This window comes from Enhydra lutris, unplaced genomic scaffold (genome assembly GCF_002288905.1).
Source record: "Enhydra lutris kenyoni isolate GAN:26980312 unplaced genomic scaffold, ASM228890v2 scaffoldscaffold95, whole genome shotgun sequence".
In the NCBI taxonomy this organism is placed as follows: domain Eukaryota; kingdom Metazoa; phylum Chordata; class Mammalia; order Carnivora; family Mustelidae; genus Enhydra; species Enhydra lutris.
Window position 1 is genome coordinate 22,752 of NW_019154179.1, and position 19,846 is coordinate 42,597.

Below are 19,846 nucleotides of genomic sequence, written 5' to 3' on the forward strand. Positions count from 1 at the left end.
AGAATGAAATCTTGCCATTTGCAATGACATTGATGGAGCTAGAGTGTATTATGCTAAGTGAAATAAGTCAGTCAGAGGAAGACAAGCACCATATGATTTCATGCATATGTGGAATTTAAGAAAGAAAACAGATGAACATACAGGAAGGGTGGGGAGGAGAGAGGGAAACCAGCCATAAGAGACTCTGAATGACAGAGAACACATTGAGGGTTGATGGAGGGAGGTGGGTGGGAGATGGGCTGGATGGGTGATGAGGATTAGGGAGAGCACTTGTGATGAGCCCTGGGCGTTCTATGTAAGTGGTGAATCACTGAATTCTACTTCAGAAAGCAATATTGCACTGCATGTTAACTAACAAATTTTAAATTAAAAATAATATAAAATAAAATAGAGACAATTAACCTGGATTTGCATACCCCAAGGGATATTGTGAGTCTTCCTTAATATTTCGCCAAGTCCTTAAAACCCACCTAGATGCTATAACCTTCGCCCAAGACTCCCTCTGGTACAATGTATAATGATGTTTTAGATTGTAATTAAATGAAGCTGGGAGCTGTAATGCACTCCTTCATTCACTGAAGGCACTAGCTGAGTGAGGCCATAAACCTGCCACACCTAAGCTTGAAAGAGTGCGGACACTGTTATCTATTTAGGATGATGAAACCTTTTAGGAGATACCTTATGGCATTCAAAATCTCACTCCACATCTTGTGTCAATTTTGTCCATCCCTCTCCCCAAAATAAAAACACAGTTAAGTAAATTTTTAGAGGCAGCTGGCTGTTGCCTCGAAAGAGTTCCTAATTTCTCAATTTTTGAGAAACCTTTATATGCTCTTCAATCAGACATCAATCCAGAGCCTAGTTCCTGGACTCCAGAGGCGTTCACCTCCTTTGAAGCTTTAACACTGGAGCTGTCCACCCCCCAGCTCTCAGCTTACCTCGTTTTGACAAGCGTTTCATTGATACTGTCATGAAATTCCGGGACAAACTTGGGCCTCTCGGATGCGGCAGTAGCATATTTCTTGTGCCCAGCAGACCTGCTGGCATCCAGGATGTCCCCATGCTTACGCATGGTCGCATCTGCTGCCTTGATTGACAGAGCCAGCACTCTGACATCAAGCTCCCTTAGTCGCCTGTGAGTCCCTACGAGGTGCCTGCTCTCTTACATATTCCTAAAACACAGCCCCTCTCTACATGGTGACAGATCCCTTACAAACAAGCTCTTTTAATGAATGCTCCATCATCTCACTTCCATTGCTGGTGAGGTTACAACCGAGGACCTATTACCGCTCTCCCCCCCCCTTCTAAAATCGTTGTTCTTCACTGCTCAGCCTGTACTGAGAAAGTTGATGTTATACCTTTAGAAAATGCTAGGGCTGCCAGAGCTGCTAAGAATCCACCCCAGGCAGACCTCCTGATCCTCTCTCCACACATGTGTTAACCCTACCTTTATCCCAGACCGACACCATTAATTATCCAACAAATGCCCCATAGTCTTCCAAAGACAGTTGGATATAAAAGGTGCCAAACAACCATGAGAGGGATTATATCGTGGGTCACATGGACTTCCTAGAGCATCCTTTTCTTTAAACCATTTGGCTTGTACTTACCTCCCACCAAATTGACACACGTGGAAAGATAATTAAGGAACTAAAAGAATGTTTTTGCCTTAGCATCTACAGCATTCCTGACCAGATTATTTCACAGTGCTCTACTTGCAAATGTCAGCAGATTCCTAGAAATCATCAGCATACCCCAAGAAGTCCTCCTGGGCCCACTTCAGTTGGATTTTATAGATTTGTCCCTAGCCTGGGGCTACTCTCACTGTTCGGTCATTGTCTATATGCTTAATGGATGAGCTGATGCTCTCTGACTAGACATGCTGATGCCACAGCAGTAGTAAAGAAATTAATACTGAGACCATCCCTCATTTTGCCATTCCTTTATGGATTAAGTCAGAAAAAAGGAACTCGTTTGATAGCAGAGATAAGCCACCCACTTGCAAAAACTCTTGGGTACATGTTAAAACTTCATACCCTATGTCATCCTCAATCATTAAGGCAAAAGAAATGTAAAAGTCTAGACATGAGAAGAACTGTAGGAAACTACCAAGAAATTAAGTATGAATGGCTAGCAACATTAACTCTGACCCTTATTAGGATCCAGAATTCACCAAATAGGAGACATAGATCAATCTCTTTAGAAATAGTGTTTTGTTGTCAAAGCCTACTGACATCCCTAAGCCTTCCATTCATGGAGTAAGTGAAAAACATAATGTTATGACTAACTCTAGACAGGGACTACCTCGTCTACCTGAAGCACATTACCAACAGGTAAAAGAGGCATGACCTCCACCAACTGCTGAGGCTTGCTACACCTTTCAGCCAGAAGACCAAGCAGACATCAAGGTCGTTAGAAGAAAGCATGTGCTGTCACCTCCCTAGGAAGGACCTTATGAAGTGGTGCCATCAAAACACTGCCATTGAAACAAACAAAAAAACCTGCCCGGATTCTCACAAGCCATGCCAAAATAGATTTTATTTAAGGTTTTATTGAAGAATGAGTTTTAACATCAAAAGGATACAGATGCTGGGCGCCTGGGTGGCTCAGTGGGTTAAGCCGCTGCCTTCAGCTCGGGTCATGATCTCGGGGTCCTGGGATTGAGTCCCGCATCGGGCTCTCTGCTCAGCAGGGAGCCTGCTTCCCTCTCTCTCTCTCTGCCTGCCTCTCTGTCTACTTGTGATCTCTGTCAAATAAATAAATAAAATCTTTAAAAAAAAAAAAAGGATACAGATGCAAAATTAGAACTTAGTTTTTTTCTCTGTAAAAAAGGACAAAAAATTTTCTTACATTGTTGGTATGCTTATGACAAAAAAATTATAAGCAAAGTTTTTCCTTGCATTTGATGTGAAGGCTAATGGTCTAGATATACAAAGTTCTAATGTTTGTCTTTATCAGATTATTCAAGAAAACTGAGTCTTAATATTAAAATAGCTGAATTTGGGGGCACCTGGGTAACTCAGATGGTTGTGTCTGCCTTCAGCTCGGGTCATGATCCCAGGGTCATGGGATCAAGCTGCACTGGGCTCCCTGCCTGCTTAGTGGGGAGCCTGCTTCTCCCTGTCCTTCTACTGCTCCCCCTGCTGTGGTCTCCTGCTCTCTCTGTCAAATAAATAAATAAAATATTTTTTAAAAGACCTGAATTTTGTTCATTACTGTGTAACCTGCATTTGTCTTTAAAATCTTTTACTGTTGGCTCTCTTCTCTCCAGGTGTCATTGTGAGAGTAACATCATTTTTCATCCCTGCATGGCAGTCTTTGATTCACCACCATGATGCCTGGGAGACAGAATGACCTGGAAATCCAACTACTTCCTTAAGATCATTCAGAATTATCATCCAAATGCTTCATTGTGGAGCAGACAAAGTGGGTTCCAAGGAGACACAGCAGATCTGCATGTCCCTCCATGGGAAGGCTGTGGCACTGATGGGCAAGGACACCATGATGTTCAAGACCATCTGAGGGCATCTGGAGAACAACTGAGCTCTGGAGGAACTAGTGCCTCATATCTGGGTGAATGTGGGCTTTGGGTTCACCAAGGAGGACCTCACTGAGATCAGGAATGTCGCGGCCGGCGCAACAAATCGACCAGGAATGTGAGGGTAAGAGGATGAAGAAAAGAACTCGAGAAGCAGAGATGGGGGGCAAGAGGAGCACTGAGGAGGATGTCCAACAGTGCTAAGTTTATTCAAAGCATTAAGGCCATATATATAGTGATATTACAATAGGAGAAGCAATACATCTGTGTCTAGTTAAACAACCACGAGTTCCCATAATAAGTTTCACACTTAACTATAAGCAGACCTCGTGACGCCAAATGGCTGATGCCAGTACAATTGTTCTGTATTGATGCAGCAAACCTGAAAGTAATTTATGGGCTGTACTAGGGCAGCAAGGACCAGCCATGAACTTATGACCCCAACTGAATTGTTCTCATTTGTTTAGCAAGCATGTGGGAAGTCACGTAGGTGAGTGCACAACACATAGCACAGACCCTTTCTCAGTGCTACTCAACTTTTCCTGTCCTAAACCTTTTGTTAGGTTATTCGGACTTTAAAGGAGGCACAAATCAGGGCCTGGTTTGGTCCTCGTCTCAAGCCTTATTGCGGCCTCCCACACAGGAACGTGCTTCTGACCAATAAGGTGCAAGCTGCCGCCTGTGCTAGTGCCCTAGTCCCAGTGAAGTCACTGTGGCAGCCCACCACACTGGTCTGGGGCCAGCGAAGACCTTCTTCCAGACTTTCAACATCACCATTAAAATCTCCAAGGGCACCATTGAAATCCTGAGTGAGGCACAACTGATTAAGACTGGAGACAGATTGGGAGCCAGTGAAGCCACACAGCTGAGCATGCTGAACTATGAAGAGGAGATGCCCTCTTCTCCTTTGGGCTGGTCATCCAGAAGGTGTTTGACTACATCAGCATCTACAACCTTGAAGTGCTTGACATCACAGAGGAAACTGCACTCTGGCTTCCTGGAGGGTGTCTGCAGTGAGCGTGTCTTGCAGATAGGTTACCCAACTGTTGCATCAGTGCCCCATTCTACCATCAACAGACATAAGGAGGTCCTGGCTTTGTCTGTGGAAACCGATTACACCTTCCCATCTGCTAAAAAGGTCAAGGCCTTCTTGGCTGATCCATCTGCATTCGTGGCCGGGGCTCCCATGACTGTTCTCACCACCGCTGTTTCTGCTGCCACAGCCCCAGCCAAGGCTGAAGCCAAGGAAGTTTCAAAGGAGTCGGACGAGGATACAGAATTTGGTCTTCTTGACTAATCACCAAAAAAGCAACCAATTCAACCCACTTTATTTGTGAAACAAGGGAACAAACACTTACTTTTCTTAAAAAAAAACAACCAACCAACCAAAACCTTTTATTATCACTTCAGTTGAATAGATAAATATTGTTGCATAGTGATCTATGATCCTATTTAATCAAATGTTCAAATATTTTTTATTTTTTAACACAAACTTTCCAAAATCAAATTCTAAAATGAAGTATTTGACCACAAATGCAACTACAATATTCCAGAGGATCCCTGCAACATCTTCAAGAGATTTGGTCTCTTTATAAAAAAAAGGGGCTATTACACTAATATGGCTTATTTAGTATGTTAAATTACATAGGAGGCATTGTCAAGTAGGTGATACTAAGCACTCCTAGATTATATTTATGCAGAGTGTTATTAAAATAAGCGTTCTACAAACTGTATGAAACTCCTAGAAATCTGATATGTCCTGACATATTTTTACTTGAACTGTTGTGTGTCACAGAAATAACCAATTTCCTTGTCAATTACATTGTAATGATCGCTCATCAGGTCTTTAATCATGGCTGTTTTTAAGTCTTTTATCATTTACAGACAAGTATAGGTTTACTCAGATGCTTTTACAAAATCTTCCTGCAAATGTGCTTCATCTACAGTGAGACTGACGGAAAGAACTTTTGAATATAGGTTTCTGATAACCTTCAGACCATAAAACCGAACTGGGTAGGAATTTCTGGAACTAATGGAAGATTTGGATTCAAGCAAAACAAGAATTAAAAACTTGCGACTGAATGAATAGAGGATAATTATACTTTTTATAAAATTTTTGTTTTGAGACACTGCTGATTTATTAAATGTTTTTTTCCAGTATTAAAGAAGCGATTTTCTTTTAAGCTATAACACACAGCAATTGGATAAAATACACCTTTGTGAATAAAGTGAAATATTTATCTTGTCCAGAATTTAAAATCTTTCAGCGAGTATTTTTATATTTTCTTCCATGTTTATTTGCATAAATTTAATAAGAATCTGCTCTCCTAGTAACAGGACACAATTGGAAACACTTGTCATATTACCAAACCTCTGACTGAAATGTCATATTCGAAAGGAGACATGCACAGGCTCAGATATGACCAGACCGCTTTAAAGAACTCAGGCAGACTTTATGGAGCCAATCAAGCCACTTGGAAAAACAGCCTGATACTTATAGCTGAGTCTGTAAGCAAGGCAGGCAGCTTTTCTACACTGCAGACAAAGAGACAATAAATTCATGATGAATTAATAGGATAAAGAAAACAGATGCTTGCGAGCTTTAATTAGTAAGGAATCCTAGGAAACCTTTTTTCTCTTAAGCTACGACTTACAGCAATTTAATAATCAGGCCAAGTTAAAAAAACAAAAACAACTCGATTTCGCAAATAAATTGGTCTTAGCTTGGCTGTCCTTGGTAAAAAGGAGGGTGATTATAGAGAAAATATAGTGTTTCAATAACACGCCTCTGCGGATATTAGATTCGGATAGGGTTCCCTATAAACGGGACTAGATCCTAATTTCTTCTAGTTTCCTCCAAAGCCTGACTACAATTCTCCAAACTAATGCTTTCCATTTTTTCCCACCCTTGGACTTGGAATCATTGGATCACTAAAAGTACCTTTTTTCCTGAAGCCCTGCAAATTTCATATAAACGACCTGATGGACACTTCAGAGAGATCATCACAACAGCTCGTGTAGAGACAATCTTCGTGCCTGTGTCTCTCTGAGCCACTCAAAACATCACCAGGGATACTCAAACTACAAGCCAAGAAAATCTGTCAGACTGCCACTACCTACTCTGTCTACAGATGCTTTAAGAGCAACATCTAGAAATTCTCTCCACTGGCTACCCTCAGAACTCAGAAACTAGTTTATAATTTGATCCAATTATTAACCATTATTTTGCTTTTATTGCCATAGGATTGACGTATTTATTTATTTATTTATTTTTTATAAAGATATAATATATTTTTATCCCCAGGGGTACAGGTCTGTGAATCGCCAGATTTACACACTTCACAGCACTCACCATAGCACATACCCTCCCTAATGTCCATAACCTCACCCCCCTCTCCCGACCCCCCTCCCCCCCTCCCCCCAGCAACCCTCAGTTTGTTTTGTGAAATTAAGAGTCACTTATGGTTTGTCTCCCTCCCGATCCCATCTTGTTTCATTTATTCTTTTCCTATCCCCAAACCCCCCATGTTGCATCTTCACTTCCTCATATCAGGGAGATCATATGATAGTTGTCTTTCTCCGATTGACTTATTTCACTAAGCATAATACCCTCTAGTTCCATCCATGTCGTCGCAAATGGCAAGATTTCTTTTGATGGCTGCATAGTATTCCATTGTGTATATATACCACATCTTCTTTATCCATTCATCTGTTGATGGACATCTAGGTTCTTTCCATAGTTTGGCTATTGTGGACATTGCTGCTATAAACATTTGGGTGCACGTGCCCCTTTGGATCACTACGTTTGTATCTTTAGGGTAAATACCCAGTGTGCAATTGCTGGGTCATAGGGTAGTTCTATTTTCAACATTTTGAGGAACCTCCATGGTTGCACCAGCTTGCATAAAATTGACTCTTTTTAAAAAAGAGCTTATTTTATGGGTGCCTGGGTGGCTCAGGGGGTTAAAGCCTCTGCCTTCAGCTCAGGTCATGATCCCAGGGTCCTGGGATCGAACCCCACATCGGGCTCTCTGCTCAGCAGGGAGCCTGCTTCCCTCCTCTCTCTCTGCCTGGCTCTCTGCCTACCTGCGATGTCTATCTGTCAAATAAATAAAAAAAATCTTTAAAAAAGAGTTTATTTTAGAAAGAGAGATAGCAATAGGGAAGAGGGGCAGAAGGAGAGAGAGCATCTCAAGCGGGCTCCCCTCTGAGCGTGGAGCCCAACATGGGGGCTCCATTCTAGGACCCTGATCATGACCCGAGCTGAAACCAAGAGTTTGGTGTTCAACTGACTGAGCCATCCAGGTGCCCCTGAGTTGCCTCTTATTTATTATCTGATCATTTGAAGCAGAGGCTTAACTTTGAGAACACACCTGCATCACCTCCTCCTGAAGTGAATTTGACTGAACTGACCCACTGCCAGGACTGAGAGACTGGTTCAAGGAGATGAAACCATCTATCAGCTCAACATTGAATGTGTGAAACTCCCAGAAAAGTTTCAGAGGAAGGAACTGTATTGGCCAAAGCCAGGACACCCAAAAATGTGGATTGAAAATCTGGGCTTACGTGGCTGGGTGACAAAACCACCCTTCCTAGCCACCAGAGCCACGCCACAAGCCTCTCACATCAGCTGTTTTGCAACTTATTCTGCTTTCACAGACTGACAGGATCATAAGAAAAATGGAGAGGGAAAGATATCGACACTATCAATGGCAAAGGTCATGGAACACTCCAGACTTTAAAAATCACAGTCTCCAACTTAACCTTGTCTGTAAACCACACTATAAAAAGACACTGGTCTTTTTCATGTGGCAGCAAAGCATAGAGAGGGTTCCCGCCTGAATGGCCACGGCCATATATGGCCTTTGGATTTCTGGCTCTCTGTCACTGAGTGTGCCACCTTAAATACCCGCCAAATTACACTTGTTCATAAAATTGTGCCACACAAACATGCCTGTTGAAAACTCATAGAAAACCTGCTGCTGTATCAGAATTCCAAGTTCTTGTCAGCATTAAGGATCTTATTCCTAAATTTCAGAGATTGTGAACTAGAAAAGGCAATCCTAAATCTCTCTCTGGTAATGGAACACGGGTTCAATACCACTATGCAGGCTTTGAAAATACTCTAGTCCCAAGGTAACAGCTCAGACTGTGGGAATCCGCGTATCATCGTGTTCTAGATACAGTGTCTGCCCAGCAGGGGGCGCTCGCCCAATCATCAGGGAAAACCTGCTTTTAGGTAAATCCAGTGAGATGCATATCTAATTTAAATCCGTTTTAAAAAAAGAATTAATACTTACCATCAGATAAATGAAACGCAGACATTTGACAGGGCTGATCTATTTTGAGGGTTGTGGGACTGGTTTCATGATGTGTGGGGAAATGTGTTCTTTTCTGTTTATTCATCCTTATGCTTTTTTTCCCTCCCCCAAATGTTTTGAGTCCAGATGACACCCAATGTTACATTAGTTTCAGGTGCACAACGCAGTAATTTGCCAACTCTATACAGTACGCTATGCTCACCACAGGGATCGCTACTGTCTGTCAGTTTCTCACTGTACCATTACAATGCTATTGCAACACCACTGATGATATTCCCTACATTGTGCTTTTTATTCTCGGGTTATTCATTCCATAGCTGGAAGCCTGGACCTCCCATTCCTCTTCACCCCCTTTATTCATCTTCATTCTAATCTATGTTCTTTTTACTCATTTACTACCTGGATTTCTCTCTCCACAGTCCCCAGCTCAGCTAGTAGTCTGTAAACATCCCAGGGGAGTTTTAGAGGAAGAGACTGTGGGGGCCCAGGGAGGACACTCCAAAATGTGCCGCAATGGTACATGGATTATCTGGATATGAAGCTGCTTGGGAAACAGCGGGTGCGAGGGCACCCAGGCTGTCCTCTGTCCTCCCACAAGCAGGTAACGAGTCTACCGCGGGAGAGGTGCCCTCTCTGTACTGCGAAGTAAAAAGACATCCTTAGCCTTGCAGATGGGACTTCAAAGCTGGGAAAGCTGTAGAAAGAAACCTTGTGGCTTTTTTACTCATCTACAACCTCAGCTCAAATTCCACTTAGCATCCCTGCTGGTTTGAAGCTCCCACACCCCAGTTGTCTTTATCCTGTCAATTTCTCACCAGTTATTGTCTTTGTCTAAAATGTATAAAACCTGCCTCTGCCCAGAAAACAACAAACCTGCCTGCCTTGGTCATTTCCTTGGGTCTCAAATTCCCTACTGGGCCTCCATGCCTGTGTAATAAAACTTTGTAGGATTTTTTTCTCCCATTGATCTGTTTCATGTCAATTAAATTCTTAAGCCAGCTGGAAGAATTCTGGAGCAAATAAGGAAATTTCTCCCCTACAAAAGCATGACATTTTTGACTATAAAGAAGTTTATGAATTAAAAACAGAAAGGGGGCCCATGGGTGACTAAGTTGGTTAGGAGTCTGGCTTCACCTCAGGTCATGATCTCAGGGCCCTGGGGTGAGCCCAGGGTCAGACTCCCTGCTCAGTGGGGAGTCTGCTTCTCCGTCTGCCCCCACCTGCCCCCCGGTCCCCCCTCTGCCCACTCATACTCTCTCTCTCAAATAAATAAATAAAATCTTAAAAAAAAAAAAACCAGAATCACACCTCAGCACAGGTAAATTATTTTCTTTTAGAAGATGAAACACCCTGCAATCTTTCTTTTTTTTTAAGGTTTTATTTATTTGTCACAGAGAAGGAGAGAGAGAGAGCACACAAGCAGGCAGAGAGGCAGGCAGAGGTGGAGAGAGAAGCAGGCTCCCTGCCGAGCAAGGAGCCCAATGCAGGACTTGATCTCAGGACCCTGGGATCGTAACCTGGGACGAAGGCAGCAGCTTAACCCACTGAGCCACCCAGGCGTCCCCCTGCAATCTTTTAAAACATGAAAATTCAAAAGTTATAAAGCAAGTGAATCACACAACATTGATTAGAGCGGGGATTAAGAAAGTAGTGACATCCCCAGTGTGAAAGGTCACAGAATCAAACCGTAAGTTAGATCTTCAGTGTTTTATCCCACACAATAAGGTGAGGCCAGCTTTAAAATAAAACTCATTTTCTGTATATTCTGTCCCCAGTCAAGGTTTTCTTTACACCCTCGTCTCACACAACAGGAAAGCTGGCCATGGTGGCGATTCCGCACTGGTTGTCCCGGGCCTTGGCCATCAGCATGGAGCCCTGAGTTCCCCAGTCTGTGTCCCAGTCAAAAGAAGCCAGGGTTTGCCAATTATTCCAGAGGAACAAACATTTCCTTTCAAGAACAATCACACCCGACACTGAGGAGGGCACCAGAGGCCAGGACAGATTCAGGAAGAACCCGGAGAGGCCATTCTTGTTCCTGCTTAAGTTCTAACCCAGCAAACCAACCTTCTTTCCCAGACTTCACAAAACTGAAACATGAGCAGGAAAAGGAAAATCTTCGGGACAGATGTGTTTCAGGAATTTTGTTTAGAAATGCAGTGGTGCAAACCTATCACAGGACCCCCCCCAGCTTGAGATAGTACCTTCCTGTGGTCGTCCATGAGTATGCCTGTGTTCCCGCACGCGGGGTAAACGCTTCTGGGATTTCACAAGTGTGCTCGAGAGTTGGGGGACTTGTCTCCAAGCACCGATTCCAAAAAGGATTCCCTTTTCAATGTCCAAGATAAGTATTCTTGGCTTTTTATACCTGTTCTTGACAATCCAATAGTTTTGGTTCTTGGATTCTTCTCCTTCAGGTCCATAAACAAACAGCAGAACGCCGTGATTCAGCTCCTCACTCTGCGGTTCGGAGCATAAGAAATGTCTGGACAGTAAAATCTAATGTTGGGCTGAGGTTTCCCACGTGACATGGGGTAGTAGCAGCCGATCAGCCTATCAGCCACAATAAGGGAGACATATCAAAATTCTAGTTGCGCTATAAATCCAGATAAGATTAAAAGTCAGGTAGTTTTGTTTAGGTAAGCTAGGGGTTGTTAGCAGAAATACAAAGTGTCACAATCTCTTTTGAAAACAATAGTGAAGAGGCATAAAAAAAAATGCCTCTTATGATTCTCCTTAAAGGATGTGAGCCTACGGAAACAGCAGGGAACACAAAATGACTTGGGCTAAGGGCTCCTTTCCAGTGTTAATCTCAGTAATAACATTCTTTAAAATTTTTCAAGGTCTAACAACTGGAAAAAAGTAAAGCAAGCCATACCAATCAAATTATGTAGCCATTGCAATATATTGATAATGTGTTTAAAATCATGGGGATTTGGGTCCGGTCATGACAGGCGGAAACAGCAGGCATGAGCGTTATGGCTGCAGGATGAACTGTGTGAAATCCACACCCCCCAAATTCTACATTGAATTCTGCCTACCATGGTGTCACTACTGCTGTATCTTAGGGTGGTATTCCGATTTTTGTACTATATTTCTCCACAGACAGATGCTTACCCTCTTTATAGAACCGGAAGGTGTCCAGGCTTGCACGGAGAGCCGCAGAGACGGGCCCCACAGCTGCCACCACCAGCACAAGGGACTCCTCCTTCGAGGCACGCTCACCGGCCGTTGGCGTTGGCAGCAGGACGCTCCGGTCTGTGTGCGCAGGGTCCGTCCTTCCAGAGGGAAAGGGGAAGAGACTTGATCATGACCATCCACCTCCTGGGGAGCGTGAGTTCAAGACAGCTTACAGGTGAGTGATTTCCAAGCCAAATTTGTCGTAAAGCATCCCAGAAGCTGAAATGCTATTGGTTGTTTTGAAATTGAAAAACTACCTTGCATGTTCAATGAATTATTCAGGGTCTACGTGTCCTTAAGAACTGGTTCATTCCAGAGAAATCTGTACCCTGTATAGAATGGTATGTATGTCTCCCTGTAACATAGAAATAAAAATAGTCATGTGGTCACCACCGAGGCAGAGAACTGTTCTCAGTTCATCTGGGTTAATGACAGTCCTGAGAGTTTGCAGCTCTAGGGTCCACCATTTAAAATGCAAATATTAAATACGGTATCCGTGTTCTTCAAAAGCATGGGACTCTGGGAGCAGAGCTAGACTGATGACATGTGAGGAGCTCCACTTACCCCTGGACGATATGGATAAGATTCCTCTGAGTCCAGGCCTCCGTTGTTCGGAACATGCTGGAAGGCGTAATTCATCAGGCCACCGCGGCAGCCCTCACTGTCTTGAGACCAAGAATAGTCCAGCAGGTGACACAAATTTGCTTGTTATCCAGAACCTGTGTCCTTCGAGGGCACCGGCTTCCCTAAAAGCCCAGCCAGAAGCACACTGACCCTGAAACCAAATTAGAAAGCTCTCATTCTAAACTGAAATGAAACTAAAAATGTAGCGAAATCTAATCACGTGATTTCTTTTTCCGCAAAGAAGGGCAACAGGCATGAGAAAGATATGCACGAAAGTGGGAGTTGGTGGGCAGGTCTCTGAGATGGTCTGTGCATCAGTCCGAATTCTCCAGAGACACAGAGCCAATAGGATTCAAGCCCCCTCAGCCACACAGACACACAGACCCACACCCCATGCCACAGCCTTGAGGCAGACTTCCTTCTTCCCCCAGAAACCCCAGGTTTGCTCTTAAGACATCCAACCGATCGGTGAGGCTGGAGGGATTCAGGACACACTCCCCCAGAATGTACCAGGTGGGCATACAGGTTATTTTCAGCTGAGGGCACTTGAGAAGCAGAGGAGGGAAGCAGAAAGGGCTCTCTGACAACCCCCTTCCGAAATTAGGTCATAGCATTTCCCACGAGAAAGGGGTTCTCTCCCCTGAGAAAGGAGCCAGCAAGAGAACATTCTGATCACCAGAGTCCCGAGTCCACACCGAACCGCCATCTGTGCAAACACACTTCCCAAATAACCCCGATCTTCCACTCCTTCTGCCTCCTGCCCCCACAGGTGTCTCCTCGTCCTTCCCCACAACTTACTGCTCTTTGTCTTGTCATTTCTCTACAAATGTGTCGATTCTTGTCTGGAAGGTCTAGTCGCTTCTGGCTCTGGTCACTTCTTTGGATCTTCCTTCTCTCATGAAGGCTTCCAGGTGCATAAAAAAACCCAATCAAACTTGTATGCTTTTTTTCCTGTGAATCTACCTTGTTCCTGTTTAATTCTTGGCCCAGGCCAGAGATCCCAAGGGGGTGGAGGAGAACTTCCTACCCCCACATGCCTGCCCACATTATTGAGAGAAATCTTTATTTAAACCGTGTCGGCCGATTGTAGTTGTTAATAACTTGTACATAGGGACCGCACAGCAAGCTCCAGGATAGTGTTCAATCAGAGAGCTGGGCACTCTGGATGCCCTCACCGGTCTGCTACCTCAGCCCTTTTGGGCCCAAGACACACCAATCCACTGTGTCTGGTCCTTCCTCATCTGCCCACACTAGCAGGTGGGGAAGAGGCACTTGCAACAGGCTCTGGGACATCCGTCTTGTAGCTCCACTGGGTTGTAGCTATCTGGGGTCCAATGACCCTGATCTCTAATGCATTTCTCTACTATTGAAATTCTATGGGTGCGTGTTCACTTTTTGAAAATGCAAAGTCTTTTCCTTGTTAAGATAATGTACCTTTGTCTCTATTGATCATTGGTCCCATTTTGCTTCATTCCAGGGTTGGGTCGGACACAGCCAAAGGGCAGCTCTCATAAGATGTGCATAGTTGCAACTACAAGAACCAGAGGCCACCCAGTATTGTCCGAATGGACCACTGGCACATGCGGTTATATCTTTAGAGCCCTGTCAAAAACAAAACCATGGGCCCAACATGGCATCTCTTAGGTAAAGGTCCCAAGTTAATAAACCAAGACTTAACACCTAAGTTAACTGCAGTTTCAACCTCTTCCCTGCTACAATATGACCAGGTGATAATGGGAACATGCTGGTTTGCACCAGGACACATACTGAGGGACCCTTTCTGGTCCCTGAAGGACAACAACTTTGCTAACAGATTCTTTGCTCATACTTTCCTTTTTCTGCTCTCTCTCTACCTGTACAAGCCTTTCTTTTTTGGTAGCTCTTGGAGTTCTTCCCTACTTGCTAGATATACGGGAAGCTGCCTGATTCATGAATCCTTTATTAAACCAATTAGATCTTTGTAATTTATTTGTTTTTTTAAATTTAACAGCCTGAGTCTATAAGTTAATTATATTAAAAACTTCCCCCACTTCTACTTTGAAATGGTTTTATTTTAAAAGGTATAACTTTACGTATCAGTACAAGATATAAAATTCAAAATCTATTAAACAAGTCAACCACCCAAAGCTGTCCAAAGCAGCAATTAAAGAAATCACAAAATCAGATCACAGGTTAGATCTCCAGTGGCTTGAGTGTTTCATTCCACACAATGAGGTGTGATCACTTGTAAGAGAAAATTCCTCTTCTGCGTATTTGGTCCCCAGTCGAGGTCTTCTTTACACTCTCATCTCACACAATAGGAAAGCTGGCTGCGGTGGCGATTCCACAGTGGTTGTCCCGGTCCTTGGCCATCAGTATGTAACCCTGCATGCCCCAGTCTGTGCCCCAGCTGGAAGAGGACAGCGTTTGCCAATTATTTCAGAGGAACAAACACATTTCCCTTCATGAGCAGGGCAGGACAGGGCCAGGACAGATTCAGGAAGAATCCGAGAAGCCGTTCCTGTTCCTGTTCGAGTTCTAACCCAGCTCATAATTCTACTCCCGAACCTTTCATAGATTTTCATAGAACCTTTCACATAGACTACAAAGTGAGAGACCCCAAAATGCTTAGGGTCAGATGTGTTTCAGAAATTAAAATAAAGGGGACACCTGGGGGGCTCAGTCGGTTAAGTATCTGCCTTCAGCTCAGGTCATGATCCAGGGTCCTGGGATCGAGCCTGTCATTGGGCTCCTTATGCAGCAGGGAGCCTGCTTCTCCCTCTCCCTCTGCCTGCCTCTCTGCCTACTTGTGCTCTCTATCTCTCTGTCAAATAAACAAATAAAATCCTTTTAAAAAAATTAAACAATGAAAAAAGAGAAATTTTAAAAAATCTCCAATTTAGAAATGCAACAGTACCAAAACTATAACAGGACCCCCCAGCTTGAGACAGTACCTCACTGTGGTCGTCTCATGAATATGCCTGTGTTTCCCCCTACATGGGGTTAACACTTCTGGGATTTCAGAAGTGTGCTCAAGGGTTGGGGGGCCTGCCTCCAAACACTGATTCCAACAACGATTCCCTTTTCAACTTTAAAGATAAGTATTTTTGGCTTTTTTTAAAAAGTCTATTTCTTATTCCGTTATAGATCACTTAGTTTTGTCTTTTTCTTTTACAGAAATGTATAGTATATACATTATATTTTTAAAACAATTTTTTCTATTAAGTAAACACTATCCCCGACGTGGGACTTGAACTCATAGCCTCGAGATCAAGAGAGACATGCTCTATCTACTGAGCCAGCTGGCCGCCCCTATTTTTGGCTTTTTATACCTATTCTTGACAATCCAGTATTTTTGCTTCTCTGAGGCTTCTCCTTCCGAGCCATAGCCCACCACCAGAATACCGTGATCCAAGTCTTCACTGCTACAGTCTGGATCGTAGTAAATGCCTGGAGAAGAGAGATTCAGGGCTGGGGTGACCATCTCCAGGAACGTGTGGTAGCAGCCGAGCCTATCAACCACAACCAACAGGAGGCATTTCAAAGTTCAGTGAAATGACATAACCCCAGGTAAGATTTAAAAATCAGATTGATTTATTGATTTACTTTTAGCTAGGCTAGGGATTTAGGCCTTCATCTAACACCAGCAGAAAGACAAATTGGCACAATCTCTTTCGTAAACACTTTGTCAAGAAACATAGATGAGCACTCATTGACACCTTGTGGTTCGACTTGGAGCACGTCAGCTTAAGGAAACACAACCCAGAGCACAAAATTACTTGAGCCGAGGGGTTCTTGCCAGTTTCAATAACAGTAGTAAAATTCTTTGGAATGTTTCAAGGTCTAACAGTTAGAAAAAAAGGAAAGTAAATTAAGGTATACCAGTTGAATTATATAGCCATTTAAACACATTTATGATGTACTTGAAGCCACGGGGATATGGGTCAAGTCATGGCAGATGGAAACAATGGGCGCAAAAATTACATGTGCAGCAAAACACAGCTCTGTTAAATCCTCACCCTCCAAAATTCCACACTGACTTCTACAGACCAGAGTCAATGTTATTGTATATAATGGTGGTTTTCCCATTTTTCTGCCTAAATGTCTATATAAACAGATGCTTACCCTTATGATAGAACTGGAAGGTACCCAGGCTTGCATCGATCGCAGCAGAGATGGGCCCCACAGTGGCCACCGCCAGCTTCAGGGACTCCTCCTCCGGATGGATGTCCGTGAAGCCGGTGTCATTAGCGGCGGATTGCTCAGGCTTGTATTTGCAGGATTCATCCTTTCAAAGGGACAGGGGAAGAGACTTGATCACTACCCTCCACCTCCTGGGGAGCACGCGTTCAAGACAGTTTGTAGCTCAATGTTTCCCAAGCCACGTTTGTTAGAAAGCGTCCTAGGAGCCGAAACACTATCGGCTGGTTTGAAATCAAAACATTAGCTGGTGGGAACTTCATGAGACACTCTCAGTCTACCTGTCCATAAGAAGCTTTTCATTCTGGAGAAATCTGTACTATATATAGAATGGTATCAAATGGCCCCATAACACAGAAATAGGAAGAGTTGCATGGTCACTATCAAGGTAGAGAATATAGGGTTTTTTTGTTGTTGTTGTTTTAGGATTTTATTTATTTATTTGACAGAGAGAGAGGCAGCGAGAGAGGGAACACAAGCAGGGGCAGTGGGAGAGGGAGAAGCAGTCTTCCTGCCGAGCCCAGGACCCTGGGATCGTGACCCGAGCCAAAGGCAGACACTTAACGACTGAGCCACCCAGGCGCTCCCGGCTAATATAGTTTAATGACAGTTCTAACAGTTGCTGCTGCAGAGTCCACAACATAAACGGTGAGTATGAAATGTGATACCTGTTTTATCTGAATGCGTTCAATGCTAAAAAGCAGAGCTGGAATGACAGGTAGGGAGCACTACTTACCTGTGCGCAATACGGGTAAGATTCCTCCGAGTCCAGGCCTCCGTTGTCCTTCACATACTGGAAGGCATAATCCATCAGGCCACCGTTGCAGCCCTCATTGCCTTCCGCCTGAGAGCAGTCCACCAGGTTCTGCTCGCTCAGTGACACCAGTCTGCTGGTTTTCCGGAACATTTGTCCTTCAAGGGCTCCAGTTGCACTAAAAGCCCAACAAGAACCACAGAGACCCTGAAACAAATTTTAAAAATTCTCAGTCTATGGGGCGCCTGGGTGGCTCAGTGGGTTAAGCCTCTGCCTTTGGCTCAGGTCATGGTCTCAAGGTCCTGGGATCGAGCCCTGCATCAGGCTCTCTGCTCAGCAGGGAGCCTGCTTCCCTTCCTCTCTCTCTCTGCCGGCCTCTCTGCCTACTTGTGATCTCTGTCTGTCAAATAAATAAATAAAATTATAAAAAAAAATTCTCAGTCTACAAAACAAATATCAAGATTTGACAGCAGCCCACTGATCCGGAAACTCTTTTAAAACATCATGAGCTGCACACTTTTCTCAGCCGACCACAGCAAGGACACCGATTCCTTTCACCTTTCCTCCGGAGGGTGACCTGCGGAGTACTGTCCCACCTGATTCTTCACGGGGGTCACATAGCCTTTCTTTCTCCAGTCCACAGATGAGGGGGTCTCAGCAAAGGGAGGTGCTTGGAACACGTTCCCCTCCTTGCGCTTCTGGCTTTTAAGGCCATTCATCACCTGCTTGAATTCTTCATTGGTCTTCAAGAAAAAAGAAGTAGAATGTTGACAAGCAGCAGATTTTTTGGCAAAGCACCGAGGAGGGGACGCATGAAACGTTCAGCAACCCAGGCCACACTCACCAGGTCACCAAAGGCATTCATTGCCATCGTCAAGCTGTGTCTCCCTTGGCTGTACTCCTGGTTGTGCTGTTCAATCACTTTCAGATTCTTCTCCCACACTGCTCTCCTCCATCCTTCATCATTCTGCAGAAAAACAATCATCTTTATTTATATTTAAACCCAGCTCACCTGCACCAAGTGGATGTGCTCACGGAGGGGAGGGGAGCAGAGACCTTGACTGGGGCTGGGCTGATGCTCCAGGAGCTGCTCTCCAGCAACCACACAGCGAGACATCTGTCCCCATCCTGTGCACACACGGTGCCCTGCTTCCTGCCTGGGTACCAGAGGCCTCCAGAAGTTACTCCCCGCTGTGAACTCCCACCAGCATAGAACATTCCCTGGGGTCTCAGTGGACAGCTCAGATGTTACCAACCTCGTCATACAGTTTCCCGTGTGCCACCTTCCACTGGGACCAGCGCGCATCTAAGCTCTGATCGAATTGTGGAGCAGCTGAGGCTATTCCCAGGCAAAGCGCAGCCAGGAAGAGAGAAGGATGCATGTTTCAAAACCTAGGAAGAAAAGAAATGAGTTTCTGATTAGACCAAACCATCTAAAAAGCCATCCTCCTTCCTTCTGAGATGTAAGGCCACTAAGGTTGAGTACAAACACGCACTCCATCCTCCCAAGTGCTTCCACGGGGCTGTGGAGGAAGGCTGCGGGTGTGGGATGGGCAGGGGGCCTGCTGCCCTGTGACCCGCCTGCCACTTCCAGGGAACTTGCGTCTCAGCACAGGGAGGGGCGGGCCCTGACAGAGCGGCGTCAGGGGAATCAGGCTGCCCTGTCCGGAAGGGTCAGATCCATGGTCAGCGCCTCCTGGGAGCCCCGAACCCTCACTGCCAAGGCAGGCAGCCGCGCGGGTGGCCCCCTGCTCAGGTTCGGCACGAGAAGACCACCTGTGGCCAGTGGCGCGAGGCAGTGCAGCTGCGCAGTCTCGATCACAGATGCGTGTCCTGAGTTCCAGAAGGCCCGGCAGTGGGGTGAAGACAAGCTTTTAGAGCCGGGATCCGGCCAGGTCAGCCCCGCCCCCAACGCCTGTTCAGGCTGCGAGAGGCTGAGTCAGCCTGGGGGCGGGGCCTCTGCGCCCGGGAGCTCCGCGAAGCTGGGACAAGCTGGGCAATCCTGCCTCGGGGGACCTGGGGGAGGCGAGCCGGGGGACCAGGGACGGGACTGAGAAGGGAATCCGGTCCCTCCCTAGGGACCCGGATCAACTAATTGGCAGGAATTTATGTGTTGGCAGGTGGTTCACGAAAAGAGGCTCACAGGGAGCCCCAAGTGGGTTTCCAGCGTGACCCTGCCTATCCTCTAGTCCTAGAGTCTGGTTAAAATCTCCCCGCGGGCTGAGAACAGGATAATCTAGTCTAAGTGGTTCC

The 19,846-nt window shown here is 45.0% G+C and overlaps 1 protein-coding gene and 1 pseudogene across 2 annotated transcripts; one reads left to right on the forward strand and one right to left on the reverse strand.

Moving 5' to 3' along the window:
* Nucleotides 1-3,350: 3,350 nt before the first annotated feature.
* On the forward strand, nt 3,351-4,835 carry LOC111139104 (annotated as a pseudogene).
* Nucleotides 4,836-14,700: 9,865 nt separating this feature from the next.
* Nucleotides 14,701-19,481, reverse strand: LOC111139090 (cathepsin L1-like). 2 transcript variants are annotated; one of them, XM_022491239.1, is made up of 8 exons: nt 19,370-19,481; nt 18,850-18,985; nt 18,438-18,560; nt 18,190-18,336; nt 17,576-17,800; nt 16,765-16,927; nt 15,972-16,089; nt 14,701-15,049 (listed from the first exon to the last, which is right to left on the reverse strand). In XM_022491239.1, exons 2-8 carry the CDS (start codon nt 18,973-18,975, stop codon nt 14,950-14,952), a joined length of 1,002 nt encoding a protein of 333 aa, XP_022346947.1. In that variant the 5' UTR covers nt 18,976-18,985; nt 19,370-19,481; the 3' UTR covers nt 14,701-14,949. The 2 variants fall into 2 exon arrangements, with proteins under 2 accessions (XP_022346947.1, XP_022346946.1); XM_022491238.1 differs by having other exon boundaries at nt 14,745-15,049; nt 15,972-16,110; nt 19,370-19,438.
* Between the last annotated feature and the right edge of the window lie 365 nt (nt 19,482-19,846).